General features: G+C 37.9%; 1 protein-coding gene across 1 annotated transcript; it reads right to left on the bottom strand.

The window, feature by feature from the left end:
• Positions 1-12578: 12578 nt before the first annotated feature.
• On the bottom strand, positions 12579-15152 carry LOC110161301 (cocaine- and amphetamine-regulated transcript protein-like). Its single transcript, XM_020926034.2, has 3 exons — positions 14844-15152; positions 13049-13132; positions 12579-12686 (listed from the first exon to the last, which is right to left on the bottom strand). The coding sequence occupies exons 1-3, from the start codon at positions 14973-14975 to the stop codon at positions 12579-12581; spliced, it is 324 nt and encodes a 107-aa protein (XP_020781693.1). The 5' UTR covers positions 14976-15152.

Below are 15152 nucleotides of genomic sequence, written 5' to 3' on the forward strand. Positions count from 1 at the left end.
ATTTTAAAAGTCACCTTCCCAACACTGTCCAGAATGTAGTTTGTAACATAATCCATTAAATTACTTAAAGTGAGTAACATAATCTGAATACTTTGGATTACTTGATATTGTCATGTTTTTTAAAATGACACGAATGAACCAACCACATCCTGAAAATTCGTGTTTGTTCTCTTCAAATTGTCTGTTGAGCCCAAGCAAAGACTAGAATATCTTAACATGAGAAGTTTTATCTGCTAAAAGAAAATAAAAAGTCCAGTTTTTACTTAACCAGATTAAAAATATTACTGTTAGAGAAATTATTTTATATGAGATCACTGCTGCCTTAAATTATGTCCACCTACTGTTAGGAGTCATATTGTTTAGACCTGGTTTAGACCTTGTTTAGTCCTGGTTTAGTGCTGGTTTTAGTCTTGGATTAGTCCTGATTTAGACCTGGTTTAGTCCTGGTTTTAGGCCTAGTTTAGACCTGGTTTAGACCTGGTTTAGTCATGGTTTAGTCCTGGTTTTAGACCTGGTTTAGACCTATCTATTTATTTATTTATTTATACATACATACATACATACATGTTAGGGATGTAACAATAACAGAAATATTGTGATATAGATAAATAAATATCGGCTTCTGGTATTGGGAAAGTTATGGTGCAAAAATCTTTAATAATTGTCACAGAAATATGGTAGTAGTTGAAATTTGATCATGTCAAAAATTATATTGTGATATCATATCTTCAAAATTCTCAACAATATTGTGGACCATCACAATATATCGAATTATAAGTTTCTTTGCTTAAATTCATTGTTATGGTGCAGGAACAGCTGAAAAACTGAGAGAAATACATGGACCATGATCCTTTGCTCTGTGTCAGTACAAAGAACTACAATTAAGCATTTTTAAAGCTTCTTTTGATTATGACTGAAACAACGTCTAGTCAAGGAAAAAGTCACATTTTCACAGTTTTGTTAGCCTCTATAAAATATCAATAAATATTGTACCATGAGATGCATATTGTGAAAATATCGCACCGAGAGATTTGGATATCGTTACATCCATAATACATACATATGCATACATACATACATACGTATGTATACATACATACATACATACATATACATACATACATACATACATACATACATACATGTACATACATACACACATACATACATACACATACACATACATACATACATACATATACATACATACAGGGTGTCCCAAAAAGATTTGACATCATTTTAAAAGCAATTATCTTGAAATTTTTTAAGTCTAGCTCAATGAAATTGAACAGTTTAGGTGTTGAACATCTTAAGTTTATGATGGGACTTTGTCAGTTGGTGAACTTTATCCAAATAATGATTTTTTTGGGACACCTTGTACTGGAAAAAAGTTAAGTTAAAATGATTTAAATTAAAAATATTTTACTTTATTTGAGTCGATTTAACTTGACAAATAACATTATCTACCAATGGAATAAGTATGTTTTTCTTAATTCAAGCAACATTTGATTTTGTTTCTTATTTTAAGTGCAAAAAGTTGTTGTTTTTCTTATTTTAAGCGTAGTAAGTTGTATTTTCATATTTAAGTACAAAAGTCTTGTTCCACTGGCAGATATTTTACTTGTCAAGTGAAATTTACTCAAATTGTGATAAAACTTTCTTAATTCAGGTCATCTTAACTTGACTAGATTGTTTTTTTTGCAGTGTAAATAGGCAAGATTTTTCATTACAATCATTATATTTTGTGAAATTTGTTGTCCAACTTCAGTTTCACAATTGAATAAAAAAATTAAATGAATAAATTTTTTTTTTCTAACCTTTGACAACGCAACGAATAATATCTCTTGTCTAATTAGTGCAGTATCTTGTTTAGTGTCTGTGTAAAAACGTGTGAACTCGTCTTTATCAGCGCCTCCTCGTCGTCACGCTGCAAATGAAACGCCTCTTTTCATTCACCGCCTGATGTTTTTCCAGATAACCTTTGTGGATGTCCGTCTGAACGCTCTTCCGAGACGTTCCCATCATCAGCGTGGAGGTGGGAACGTATTGATTAAACGGTTTTGTGGAGAGAGAAGAGGAGGAGGAGGAGAAGAGGAGGAGAGAGATAGAGCTGGTGCTGAGGCTGGGTGAGACTGATAACCATCTCAGCCAATCACAGAGCTCCCAAAACACCAGGGGGCGGGGCAAAGTCACATCTTTATGAGTCCTGAGACACTAACAAGGTCCCAATTAACAGTCATTAGGTAATTGATTTTTTTTGGCTGGTTTAGACCTGATTTAGACATGGTTTTAAACCTGGATTAGTACAGCTTTTAGATCTGGTTTAGTCCTGGTTTAGACCTGGTTTTAGTCTTGGTTTAGACCTGGTTTAGTCCTGGTTTAGTTCTGGTTTAGACCTGGTTTAGACCTGATTTTAGACCTGGTTTAGTCCACGTCTTTATGAGTCCTGGGACACTAACAAGGTTCCAATTAATAGAGTCATTAGGTAATTGTTTTTTTTGGCCGGTTTAGGCCTGATTTTAGACGTGGTTTTACTCCTACTTTAGACCTGGTTTTAGTCTTAGTTTAGACCTGGTTTTAGTTCTGATTTTAGACCTGGTTTTAATCCTGGATTAGTACAAATTTTAGTCCTGGTTTAGACCTGGTTTAGACCTAATTTAATCCTGGTTTTAGCCCTGGTTTAGTCCTGTTTTTTGTTGTGATTTTATTCCTGGTTTTTTCCTGGTTTAGACCTGGTTTAGTCCTAGTTTAGACCTGGTTTAGTCCTCGTTTAGTCCTGTTTTTTGTTGTGATTTTAGTCCTGGTTTATTCCTGGTTTAGTCCTGGTTTAGACCTGGTTTAGACCTGGTTTAGTCCTGGTTTAGATCTGGTTTAGACCTGGTTTAGACCTGGTTTAGTCCTGGTTTAAACCTGGTTTAGTCCTGGTTTAAACCTGATTTTAGTCCTGGTTCAGTTTTGGTTCAGTCCTCATCAGTCCTGGTTTAGATCTATTTTAGTCCTGGTTCAGACCTGGTTTAGACCTGGTTTAGTCCTGGTTTAGTCCTGGTTTAAACCTGATTTAGTCCTGGTTTAGCCCTGGTTTAGTCCTGGTTTTAGTCCTCATTTTAGTCCTGGTTTAGTCCTGGTTTAGACCTGGTTTATTCCTGGTTTAGACCTGGTTTAGCCCTGGTTTAGTCCTGGTTTAGTCCTGGTTTAGACCTGGTTTAGTCCTGGTTTAGACCTGGTTTAGTTCTCGTTTAGTCTTGTTTTTTGTTGTGATTTTAGTCCTGGTTTATTCCTGGTTTAGACCTGGTTTAGACCTGGTTTAGTCCTGGTTTAAACCTGATTTTAGTTCTGGTTTAGTCCTGGTTCAGTTTTGGTTCAGTCCTCATCAGTCCTGGTTTAGATCTATTTTAGTCCTGGTTCAGACCTGGTTTAGACCTGGTTTAGTCCTGGTTTAGTCCTGGTTTAGTCCTGGTTTAGCCCTGGTTTAGTCCTGGTTTAGTCCTGGTTTAGTCCTGGTTTAGTCCTGGTTTAGACCTGGTTTAGTCCTGGTTTAGACCTGGTTTAGTCCATGTCTTCATGAGTCCTGGGACACTAACAAGGTTCCAATTAACAGAGTCATTAGGTAATTGATTTTTTTGGCTCAGTGTCTGGTCAGTGATTAGAGCCACAGTCACGCTGAGTTCAAGTGTGAATGACAGAGTTTCATGTTTTTCTGACTCTAATAAATCCATGTGTCATTCGTTTATTTGTTTTTCAAAATAAAAACAAAAATTAAAAAAAAACTAAAAAACGGGTAATGATTCGTTTTTTCAGTTTTTTCATTTTGTGTTTAAATGAAAAATGGAAAAAACAGATAAAGACTGTTTCCCGTTTCCGCGACTTAAACGATGATGCTGGACTGAACCAGGACTGAACCAGGACTAAACCAGGACTAAACCAGGACTAAAACAGGACTGAATCAGGACTAAAACAGGACTAAACCAGGACTAAAACAGGACTGAACCAGGACTAAAACAGGACTGAACCAGGACTAAAACAGGACTGAACCGGGACTAAAACATTACTGAACCAGGACTGAACCAGGACTAAAACAGGACTGAACCAGGACTAAAACAGGACTGAACCAGGACTAAAACAGGACTGAACCAGGACTAAAACAGGACTGAACCTGGACTAAACCAGGACTAAAACAGGACTGAATCAGGACTAAAACAGGACTGAACCAGGACTGAACCAGGACTAAACCAGGACTAAACCAGGACTGAACCAGGACTAAAACTGAACTAAACCAGGACTGAACCAGGACTAAAACAGAACTAAACCAGAACTGAACCAGAACTGAACCAGTACTAAAACAGGTCTGAACCAGGACTAAAACAGGACTGAACCGGGACTAAACCAGGACTAAAACAGGACTGAATCAGGACTAAACCAGGACTGAACCAGGACTAAAACAGAACTAAACCAGAACTGAACCAGAACTGAACCAGTACTAAAACAGGACTGAACCAGGATAGTACCCTTATCTTTATATTTTGTTGTACAACCTTTTGAGGCAAACTCTGCAAACAAACGATTTCAGTCACTGTCAGTGAGACTTCTGCTCTTGTCAACTGGTATTTTGACCCATTTCTCGTGAGCAAACTGTTCTAGTTGTGTCAGGTTTGAAGGGTTTCTTCTCCAAACACGTGTTTCAGCTCCTTTCACAGATGTTCAGTAGGATGGAGATCTGGGCTCACAGAAGAACACTCCAGAACAGTCCAAAGTTTTGTTCTTAGTCATTCTTGTGTGTTTTTATCTGTGTGTTTTGGGTCAGTATCCTGTTGGAAATCCCATGACCTACAACCGAGACCAAGCTTTTTAACACTAGGCAACACATTTCGTTCCAAAACACCTTGATAGTCTTGAGATTCCGTTGTATTTTGCACAGATTCAAGACGCCCTGAGCCAGATGCAGCAAAACAGCCCCAGAGCAAAACCAAACCTTCTCCGTGCTTCACAGTAGGGACAGCGTTCTTTTCTTGGTCTTCTTCATTTTTGCGTCTGTGAACATAGACCTGATGTGCTTTGCCAAAGAGCTCCAGTTTTGTCTCATCTGCTCAAAGAACATTCTCCCAGAAGCTTTGTGGTTTGTCACTCTGCACTGTGACAAATTCCAGTCTCACTTTTTTATGATTTTCTCTCAGCAGTGGAGTCCTCACATGCAGTCCACTTTGGCTCGAACAGTGACGGATGGTGCGATCTGACACTGATGTACCTCACACTTTGAGTTCACATTTACTTTGTTTGGAGGTTGTTCTGGGCTCTTTGGTTACCATTCGTATGATCCATCTCTTAATTTTTGTTTATTATTGCTTTTCTCAGTTTCAAGTTATTTCAGTGACCATTGCTGATTTTTCTTTCATTATAAAAGGGGTATCAGCTATTTTGTCCACGACTGTATATGTACAGTACATATGGACCCGGTCAAGCAGAAGTAAACAACAAGGCCAAAAATCCTAGTTAATGCATCTGATATAAAAATGTATTGAACAGATACATATGTACTCTAGTTTATCAAACTGTTGACCTTTTTTCTGTACCATTTTTGGTTCTAAAGTTCCATACGTTTTAAACAGACCATGTATGAAACATGGAACAAAAATTATTTCCCAAATTTCAAAGACCTGAAAATCATGTAAATAAATGGATGTATTTCATCATATCTTGTGTTATTCCATCTTTGAACTGTTGATGAAGGTACATGATTTAAAAAAAAAAAAGTATTTAAAATGCTAAAAATTAGCTTGGAAGGACTGACATGTTTTATAGAAATAGTTTCCTTTCATTTTGAAGTAATATTAAAGTATTCAGAAGAAAAAAGCGACAAATTAAATGATAAATGGTCACATTTTTCTATAGCGCTTTTCCACCTTTAAGGCACTCAAAGCGCAAATTATGTAAAATCCTGCACCTTCTACTTGTTTGCACAATTTTCCCTCCGTTACTTTTCCCTCCGTTACCATGACCTTTCTTAATAAAAAATCTCATGAGTCAAAAAGTAAGAGGTTTTTCAACCTAATCTTGTACCATATGGTAGAAAACTATATGAAGCAAATATTCAAACCAGTTTGTTAAGGATATGTAAGTGAGAACCAAGAGTTTCACTGTTTGTGTTTATTGCCCAAAAAGTGCTGCATATTTCATTCCCTCCGTTACCGACATGAGTTTTTAAATTTTTTGTCAACAACTTGAAAGAATATCACAGGTTTAACTTGACCCTGTTGGAGTGTAACTCTTTCCTACATTCTGATACTTTACTTATTTCAATAGTCCCTCTAGTTTCTGAATAAGAGACATTTGAATGTCAAAAATCTGCTCCTGTTTCCCTCCGTTACCACTTGACAAGACCCATATTTGATAAATTAAAAACAATAAAAACAATATTAGTCCCAGAAATGTTAATCCTAAATTTCTAAAATGACTTTTGAGTGTAAATTTGTGTCTAAGTCTTTTCTCTCCTCCACAAGTGTCAGTAGTCAGACGTGTTGAAAATGTCTGACCAGAACTGCCCCGTGTGTCTTTAGGATTTTGTCTCTGATTTAATGTCTTCTGTAACGAGCTGATATCGATCTCGTCCAATCGGAGGTGTCCCCGAGGAGCTCCTGTCCTCCTGTTTATGCGATGGGAACGGAGCTCCGGGTCAGTCCCATCACATCCACTCCACTTTATTTATTCATCACATTTTATAAACATGACAGATTCCAAAGTACAATAAACGACAGGAAATCATAAATGTATAAGTGTTAAAATGCATAAAGTTAAACGTTATTGTAAAAAATGAATTAGAAATAAATAAAATAAAACGAAATAAAAAAACAAAATAAAATAAAACTAAACTAAATAAAATAAAATAAAATAAAACGAAATAAAATAAAAACAAAATAAAATAAAACAAAATAAAGCTGAACTAAATAAAATAAAATGAAATAAAATAAAACTAAATTAAATAAAATTAAACTAAATAAATCTAAATAAAATAAACTAAAACTAAATCAAATAAAATGAAATAAAATAAAACTAAATAAAATAAGACTAAACTAAATAAAACTAAATGAAATTAAACAGATTGAAATAAAATTAAATTCAATCATAAATGTAAAAGTGTTAAAATGCATAAAGTTAAACATTGTTGTAAAAAATTAATTTGAAATAAATAACTTAAACTAAAACTAAAAAAATTAATTAAATTAAACTAAATGAAATAAAATAAAACAAATAAAATAAAATAAAATAAAATTCAATAAAATTCAATTCAATTCAATTCAATACAATACAATACACAGTGGACCACAAAACTCACGCGGTGTTGAAAGCCGGAGAGTAAAAGTGGATCTTAAGATGAGAAGTAGCTGGAAAAGAGCTGGAGCTGGACCTCGGACCTCAGAGCACACAGGGGGTGTAAATTTGGATGAGGTGGGCCCAGTCCAGATAACGTGAGGTCAGTCCATTCAAAGTTTTAAAAACAAACAATAAAATCTTAAAATAAACTCTAAAACGAACAGGAAGCCGGAGCAAAGACACAAGGATTGGTGTGACATGTTCTCGTTTTTTGGTTCCTGTTAAAAGTCGTGCCGTGGAGTTTTGGACTAAATGTAGATGGGAAAGTGTACCTGTGTGTCAGATGCCCTCCCATTCCTTTTTTTTTTTTCAGACTCTCTAGTTTAGAACCCCTGCATTTGGTTCCATATCTGACCAAAATATTTGAGTCAAAATGTTATGCAAATTAATTAATATTTAGAGGAGCTCAAGACACTTGAAAATGGCCCTATAGGACCTACACTATAACAAAGAACCAAATAAATAAGGCGTATTCTGATAATTTGTCATTTTATTCTGGAAACACAAACTGAAACTTGCATAAAAATTACTCAGAAAGTTCATAAAAATTTACTTCAAAATGCAAAATGAGTCAATTTCCAGGAAACTTCATGCAGCTTAAGCATCTTTAAATCAGGGGTGTCAAACTTAAATTCACAGAGGCCAAAATTAAAAACTGGGACTACATTGTGGGAACAAACTCAATATTTATTGAAAAATTTCAATAACATCTGCATGTTTTTTCTTCTTTAGAGATATTTAATGTTAAACCTTTTCATATTAAAATACATGTTTAATAATAGTTTTACTTAAACATTGAATCCAGAACAAGCAGAATATAAAATAATAACATTTTAAATAAATAATGTCTCTGTAGTCTATCTGTAGTAGGCAGGCAGCTCTAATACAGATTTGTTATGATCTCGAGGGCCAAATATGATTATATCATGGGCCAAATTTGGTCCCTGGGCCTGAGTTTGACATGTCTGCTCTAAAACATCTCCTTTTTCTTCCATATTTCTTCCTAATTCATCTTTTGGAAGCAAAATGCCCTCCCGTCCTCCTGTTTCCCTCTGTGTGTCAGATTAAACGAGGTGGGGGAGGTCGACAGTCAATATTTAATTTATTTGCAGATGTTGTAGTGTGGATGTTGGATAAATAACATAAAATATCAGGAAAAATAAAATCTGATGATCATATTTCTGATAGTGGGCGTGTCCTGGTCAGAGGAGGTCACAGTTGAATGATGGACAGATGAGTGTGTGTCTCCAGGGGCCCCGCTCACATATGGGGCTCTTTTCTTTTCTTTTCAGTCCAGCGTCAGTCATTTGTAAAGAAACCTGGCTCTAATTGAAAGATAAAGATCTGTGGGTTTGTGTGGAATAAATGAAGGTTCTCACAGTCGAAACGATTTTAAAACATTCAACAAGTGGCACAATGTTCACTGTAAAATTTAATAAATCGATGTCACTTGAAAAAAATCTAGGAAACTGATTACCTTGAAAAATCTGACTAAAGTGGAGTGTGAATTTAAAGCTTACAAGTAATTCCTCAGTGTAGTGTTCAGTAAATTATTCTAAATTTCATCTAACAAGGCTCAGCAAGTGAAGTGAACTTTAGTTCAGTCAGTCAGGCCCTCAAATCTGAAATATGTAGTAAGAGCAAGTAAATGTGACTTAAATACACAAGTTAGAGTAAAAACAGATCTGCATCATGTACAAGGATGTACAAGGATTTGAATATTATATATTATATTATTATAATATATATTAGTCTTTGAAAAAATGTAGCAAAACTTTAGTTCAGACATGTCAAACTAAGGCCCGGGGGCCAAATTGGTTTGCTATATAATAATATTTGGCCCACGAAATCATATCATATGTATCATATGTATTAGAGCTGCTGGCTACAGATAGAGTAGAGACATTATTTATTTAAAATGATATTATTTATATTCTGCTTGTTCTGGATTCAGTGTTATATTATTAAACATTTATTTTAATAAGAAAAGGTTTAACATTACATATCTGGAAAGAAGAGAAAACATGCAGATGCTGTTGAAATGTTTCAGTAAATATTAAGTTTGAGTTTGACACCTCTGACTTGGTTCAGTTTAAGTTCAAAACACATCGTAACATGTGTAACAATAAAATAATAAAGCTCGGTCATTCCACGTCAACTCAACCAAGGCCCCCCAGACTTAGGTCTCAAAAAATAAAACAAAACAGGAGTACAGATGGGTCCAGTCAAGTGGTAACGGAGGGAAACAGGTAGATTTTTGACATTGAAATGTCTCTTATTCAGAAACTAGAGGGACTATTGAAATAAGTAAAGTATCAGAATGTAGGAAAGAGTTACACTCCAACAGGGTCAAGTTAAACCTGTGATATTCTTTCAAGTTGTTGACAAAAAATTTAAAAACTCATGTCTGTAACGGAGGGAATGAAATATGCAGCACTTTTTGGGCAATAAATCCAAACAGTGATAACTCTTGGTTCTCACTTACATATCCTTAACAAACTGGTTTGAATATTTGCTTCATATAGTTTTCTACCATATGGTACAAGATTAGGTTGAAAAACCTCTTACTTTTTGACTCATGAGATTTTTATTAAGAAAAGTCATGGTAACGGAGGGAAAAGTAACGGAGGGAAAATTGTGCAAACAAGTAGAAGGTGCAGGATTTTACATAATTTGTCGCTTTTTTCTTCTGAATATTTTAATATTACTTCAAAATGAAAGGAAACTATTTCTATAAAATATGTCAGTCCTTCCAAGCAAATTTTTATCATTTTAAATACTTTTTTTTTGAGAAATCATGTAACTTCATCAACAGTTCAAAGATGGAATAACACAAGATATGATGAAATACATCAATTTATTTACACGATTTTTGGGTCTTTGAAATTTGGGAAATAATTTTTGTTCCATGTTTCATACATGGTCTGTTTAAAACGTATGGAACTTTAGAACCAAAAATGGTACAGAAAAAAGGTCAACAGTTTCATAAACTAGAGTACATATGTATCTGTTCAATACATTTTTATATCAGATGAATTAACTTGAATTTTTGGCCTTGTTGTTTACTTCTGCTTGACCGGGCCCAGGTGTAATCCAGCACAGACTGAACAAACAGAGGGAGGATATAGAGATCCTAGATTTTTTCAAGTAATGTCGATTTATTAGATTTTACAGAGTAGTTTAATTTTCTTAATGGGTGATACACGTAGGATTTGGCAGCGTCATGTGACTATTTTGGTACAATTGAAAACAGACGTGTTACTCACAGTGTGATGTAAAGTGTCCTCCAGAGGAGCTCACAGGTGTTTCGTTGTGATGAAGTTTACGGAGCAGCGAACTTGTTTCATTTATTAAGCCATTTTAGATGAATATTGTGATTTAAAATGTGCAAATAACAACATAATGATCCACGTGGGTCATAGATTATAACCACAGAGCACACACAAACACAACAGGTCGTCTTTAAATAGTTATAACTCATTCAAATCCTTTAAGTGAACACAGATTTATATAAATTTAGACACATAAGATCCATTTGATTCATAAATTCATATATTTGAAGCTTCTCCTCTTTCTCTCTCCCCGTCTCTTCTTCTCTTCTCTTCCTCCTTCTCATTTTAATCAATTCATTCTCACATTATTATTCTGTTACGATGGGAACGCCTCTCCACGATTGTTTGAACGTTATCAGGAAAAGATCAGGCCGTGAAATTTGCTCAGGCACTTACAGAGTCTCCAGGGACGTCACATTCAGACGAGGAATCATCGTGTAATTAGTCAAACCAAAAGTGTAAACCAGGACTAAACTGAGACTAAATGAGCTGAAACATTTAGATTCTTGAATATATTTTTGTCTCAGTGCACAGTGTTGGGGAGTAACAGATTACATGTACCGGAGTTACGTAATCAGAGTACAAATGATGAGTAACTGTATTCAGTTACAGTTACTGTTTCAGTGAGTGGTGATTGGATTACAGTTACTTTGTCAAAATAAATGGATTACACATTTTACACAATTTTTTTCTGTAATTCCACTCATTTCTGGGTCACTAAACCAGGTCTAAAACCAGGTCTAAACCAGGTCTAAAACCAGGTCTAAACCAAAAACCAGGTCTAAACCAGGTCTAAACCAGGTCTAAACCAGGTCTAAACCAGGTCTAAAACCAGGTCTAAACCAGGTCTAAACCAGGTTCTAAACCAGGTCTAAACCAGGTCTAAACCAGGTCTGTCTAAACCAGGTCTAAAACCAGGTCTAAACCAGGTCTAAAACCAGGTCTAAAAAAACCAGGTCTAAAACCAGGTCTAAAAACCAGGTCTAAAACCAGGTCTAAACCTCTAAAACCAGGTCTAAACCAGGTCTAAAACCAGGTCTAAAACCAGGTCTAAACCAGGTCTAAACCAGGTCTAAAACCAGGTCTAAACCAGGTCTAAACTAGGTCCAAACTTGGTCTAAACCATGTCTCAAACAGGATTTAACAAGACTAAACTTCTTCTATCAATAATATTTTTTATTTGGTTCAGTAAAGTCTGGGCTTTTTATTTTATTTATATTTTCTTTTCTTTTATCAGACAAAACATCTTATGTTACGATATCCTAGTCTCTCTACAGCAAATCAAGTAATCCAAAGTATTCAGATTCCGTTACTCACTTTAAGTAATTTAATGGATTCTGTTACAAACTACATTTTGGTGTGTGTAATCTGTAATCTGTAGGGGATTACATTTTAAAAGTCACCTTCCCAACACTGTCAGTGTTAGTATTTTATCATTATCCTTGTGTGTGAGGTTGGACATATATTATGTTTGTGTGCTTTATAGTAAGAATCTATGACATCTGTGCGTCATCATGTTATAATTTAGACATTTTAAATCACAATATTCATCTAAACTCATCTAAATTGCAATCCGAATAGTCACATTTAGCAATGAACATAATGACATACAGACATCCCAGTTCTCCCGTTAAAGATGCCTGCATACCACATCTCTTTAAATATAATAAAAGCCTGACAGATAACCCTGGTAACAGTTTTAATATTAGTTCTGTTTGCACTTCCACTGACATGTGCAATCCTAATGGTCGATCAGACAACAACAAAACACGAGGAAGTGGTCATATTATATATACTGTCCTGATAAATGAATAAATGACTCAATGAGTGAAACACCAGAGTTTTTAAAAATGACCTTTTATTCCTGCGGTGGAACATGAGCTACAGACACTTGAGGACGCTGAAGTTACAGTGAGTTCCAACAGGACAACCACATAGTTTACCGATACGAGCGCCTTTACGCACCGCACACAGCTCCCCCGCTTCACACTGACGAAGAAGAAGAAGAAGAAGAAGAAGAGGGAGAGGAGGGGGGGTAGAAGGAGAGAGGAGAGAAAGAGGATGGGAGAAAGAGAGAGGGAAGGAGATGGAAGTGAGGAGAGAGGAGGCAGAGGGAGGGAGGAAGAGCAAAAGGACCGAAAGAGAGAAATTGGGAGGGAGGAGAGAGGAAGAAGAAGAAGGAGGAGGAGAGAGAATGTGATTTGGAGAAGGGAAAAAAGGGAAAAGAAGAAGAAGAAGAAGAGAGGAAGTAAAATTATAAACAGTAAAATAAAAATAAAGTATAGAAATAACAAGGCGGTTTATGAGTAAAATATAATAATGTTGATTTGTTTGAGTGATGTTGTTGTTACCGTGGGAACCCAGCCCAGTTTCTTCTCTGTGGACGGCAGCTGTTTGCTTTTTAACTTCTCCAGAACTTCCTGTAGAGCCTCGATCTGTGGAGCAGAGGGAAAGACCTTTAAAAGTCTTGGTCTTGTCTCGGTCTCGACTCTCAGAGGTCTTGGTCTTGAAAGCGCTTGTCTTGGTCTTGTTTCGGTCTTGAAGGCACTTGTCTCGGTCTTGTTTCAGTCTCGACCTTTGAAAGTCTCTGTCTTGTCTCAGTCTCGACCCTCAGAGGTCTTGGTCTTGTCTCGGTCTCAACCTTTAAAAGTCTCGGTCTCGTCTCGGTCTCGTCTCGGTCTCAACTTTTAAAAGTCTTGGTCTTGTCTTGGTCTTGTCTCAGTCTTGTTTTCTCGTCTCGTCTCGTCTCGGTCTTGTCTCAGTCTCAACCTTTAAAAGTCTCGGTCTCGTCTCGTCTCTTCTGGGTCTCGTCTCGGTCTCGTCTAGGTCTCGTCTCGGTCTCGTCTCGGTCTTGTCTCGGTCTCAACCTTTAAAAGACTCAGTCTTGTCTCGGTCTCGTCTCGGTCTCGTCTCGGTCTCGTCTCGGTCTCGTCTCGGTCTCGTCTCGGTCTTGTCTCGGTCTCAACCTTTAAAAGACTCGGTCTCGTCTCGGTCTCGTCTCGGTCTCGGTCTCGTCTCGGTCTCAACCTTTAAAAGTCTCGTCTCGGTCTCGTCTCGATCTCGTCTCGGTCTCGTCTCGATCTCAACCTTTAAAAGTCTCGGTCTCGTCTCGGTCGTGTCTCGGTCTCAACCTTTAAAAGTCTCGGTCTCGTCTCGGTCTCGTCTCGGTCTCAACCTTTAAAAGTCTCGGTCTCGTCTCGGTCGTGTCTCGGTCTCAACCTTTAAAAAGTCTCGGTCTCGTCTCGGTCGTCGTCTCGGTCTCAACCTTTAAAAGTCTCGGTCTCGTCTCGGTCTCGTCTCGGTCTCAACCTTTAAAAGTCTCGGTCTCGTCTCGGTCTCGTGTCTCGGTCTCAACCTTTAAAAGTCTCGGTCTCGTCTCGGTCGTGTCTCGGTCTCAACCTTTAAAAGTCTCGGTCTCGTCTCGGTCTCGTCTCGGTCGTGTCTTGGTCTCAACCTTTAAAAGTCTTGGCCTTGTCTCAGTCTCGACTCTCACAGGTCTTGGTCTTATCCTGGTCTCTGGTCTCCTGTGGTCTCGGCCTGATCTCGGTCTCGTCTCGGTCTCAACCTGTAAAAGTCTCGGTCTTGTCTCAGTCTCGTCTCGGTCTCGTCTCGGTCTCAACCTTTAAAAGTCTCGGTCTTGTCTCAGTCTCGACTCTCGGTGGTCTCCATCTTATCCTGGTCTCTGGTCTCCTGTGGTCCCGGCCTGATCTCGGTCTTGTCTCGGTCTCAACCTTTAAAAGTCTCGGTCTTGTCTCAGTCTCGTCTCGGTCGTGTCTCGGTCTCAACCTGTAAAAGTCTCGGTCTTGTCTCAGTCTCGACTCGGTCGTGTCTCGGTCTCAACCTTTAAAAGTCTCGGTCTCGTCTCGGTCGTGTCTCGGTCTCAACCTTTAAAAGTCTCGGTCTTGTCTCAGTCTCGACTGTCACAGGTCTCCGTCTTATCCTGGTCTCTGGTCTCCTGTGGTCCCGGCCTGATCTCGGTCTTGTCTCGGTCTCAACCTTTAAAAGTCTCGGTCTCGTCTCGGTCTCAACCTGTAAAAGTCTCGGTCTTGTCTCAGTCTCGACTCTCGGTGGTCTCCGTCTTATCCTGGTCTCTGGTCTCCTGTGGTCCCGGCCTGGTCTCGGTCTCGTTTAGCCCGCGTCTCTCACCAGTTGCGTCTCCTCTCGTGCCTTGAGTGCGTCGTCTGCGGCCGATCGCTCCTCCATGGCGTCCTCGCAGCGCAGTGCCCCCAGCAGCCAGCACGAGGCGCCGATGAGCAGCAGCGTGGTCCCTCGCACCATCGCTCCGGCCCTCCACTGAACACGGCCGGAAAAATCTGCCACACCGCTCCGACGACACGACTTTTATACGAGAACGGTGACACGGACGGAGACGTGTTTACCTCCGAAAATGAGGCCAAGTCTGGGGTCACGCCGGGGTGAACACGACGTGACCTCCGACCCCAAACAGGAGATGAA

The sequence above is a fragment of the Boleophthalmus pectinirostris genome, unplaced genomic scaffold, assembly GCF_026225935.1.
Source record: "Boleophthalmus pectinirostris isolate CB_2022bp ecotype Guang Dong unplaced genomic scaffold, ASM2622593v1 HiC_scaffold_7, whole genome shotgun sequence".
NCBI classification, from domain to species: domain Eukaryota; kingdom Metazoa; phylum Chordata; class Actinopteri; order Gobiiformes; family Gobiidae; genus Boleophthalmus; species Boleophthalmus pectinirostris.

What these genes read in the sequence shown, in the direction of transcription:
- LOC110161301 (XM_020926034.2), bottom strand. Translation starts at nt 14,975, where the DNA reads ATGGTGCGAGGGACCACGCTGCTGCTCATCGGCGCCTCGTGCTGGCTG. An exon ending in CACGAGAGGAGACGCAACTG is followed by an intron (nt 13,133 to 14,843) that starts GTGAGAGACGCG and finishes TCTGCTCCACAG; the next exon opens with ATCGAGGCTCTACAGGAAGT. An exon ending in AACTGGGCTGGGTTCCCACG is followed by an intron (nt 12,687 to 13,048) that starts GTAACAACAACA and finishes CTTCTTCGTCAG; the next exon opens with TGTGAAGCGGGGGAGCTGTG.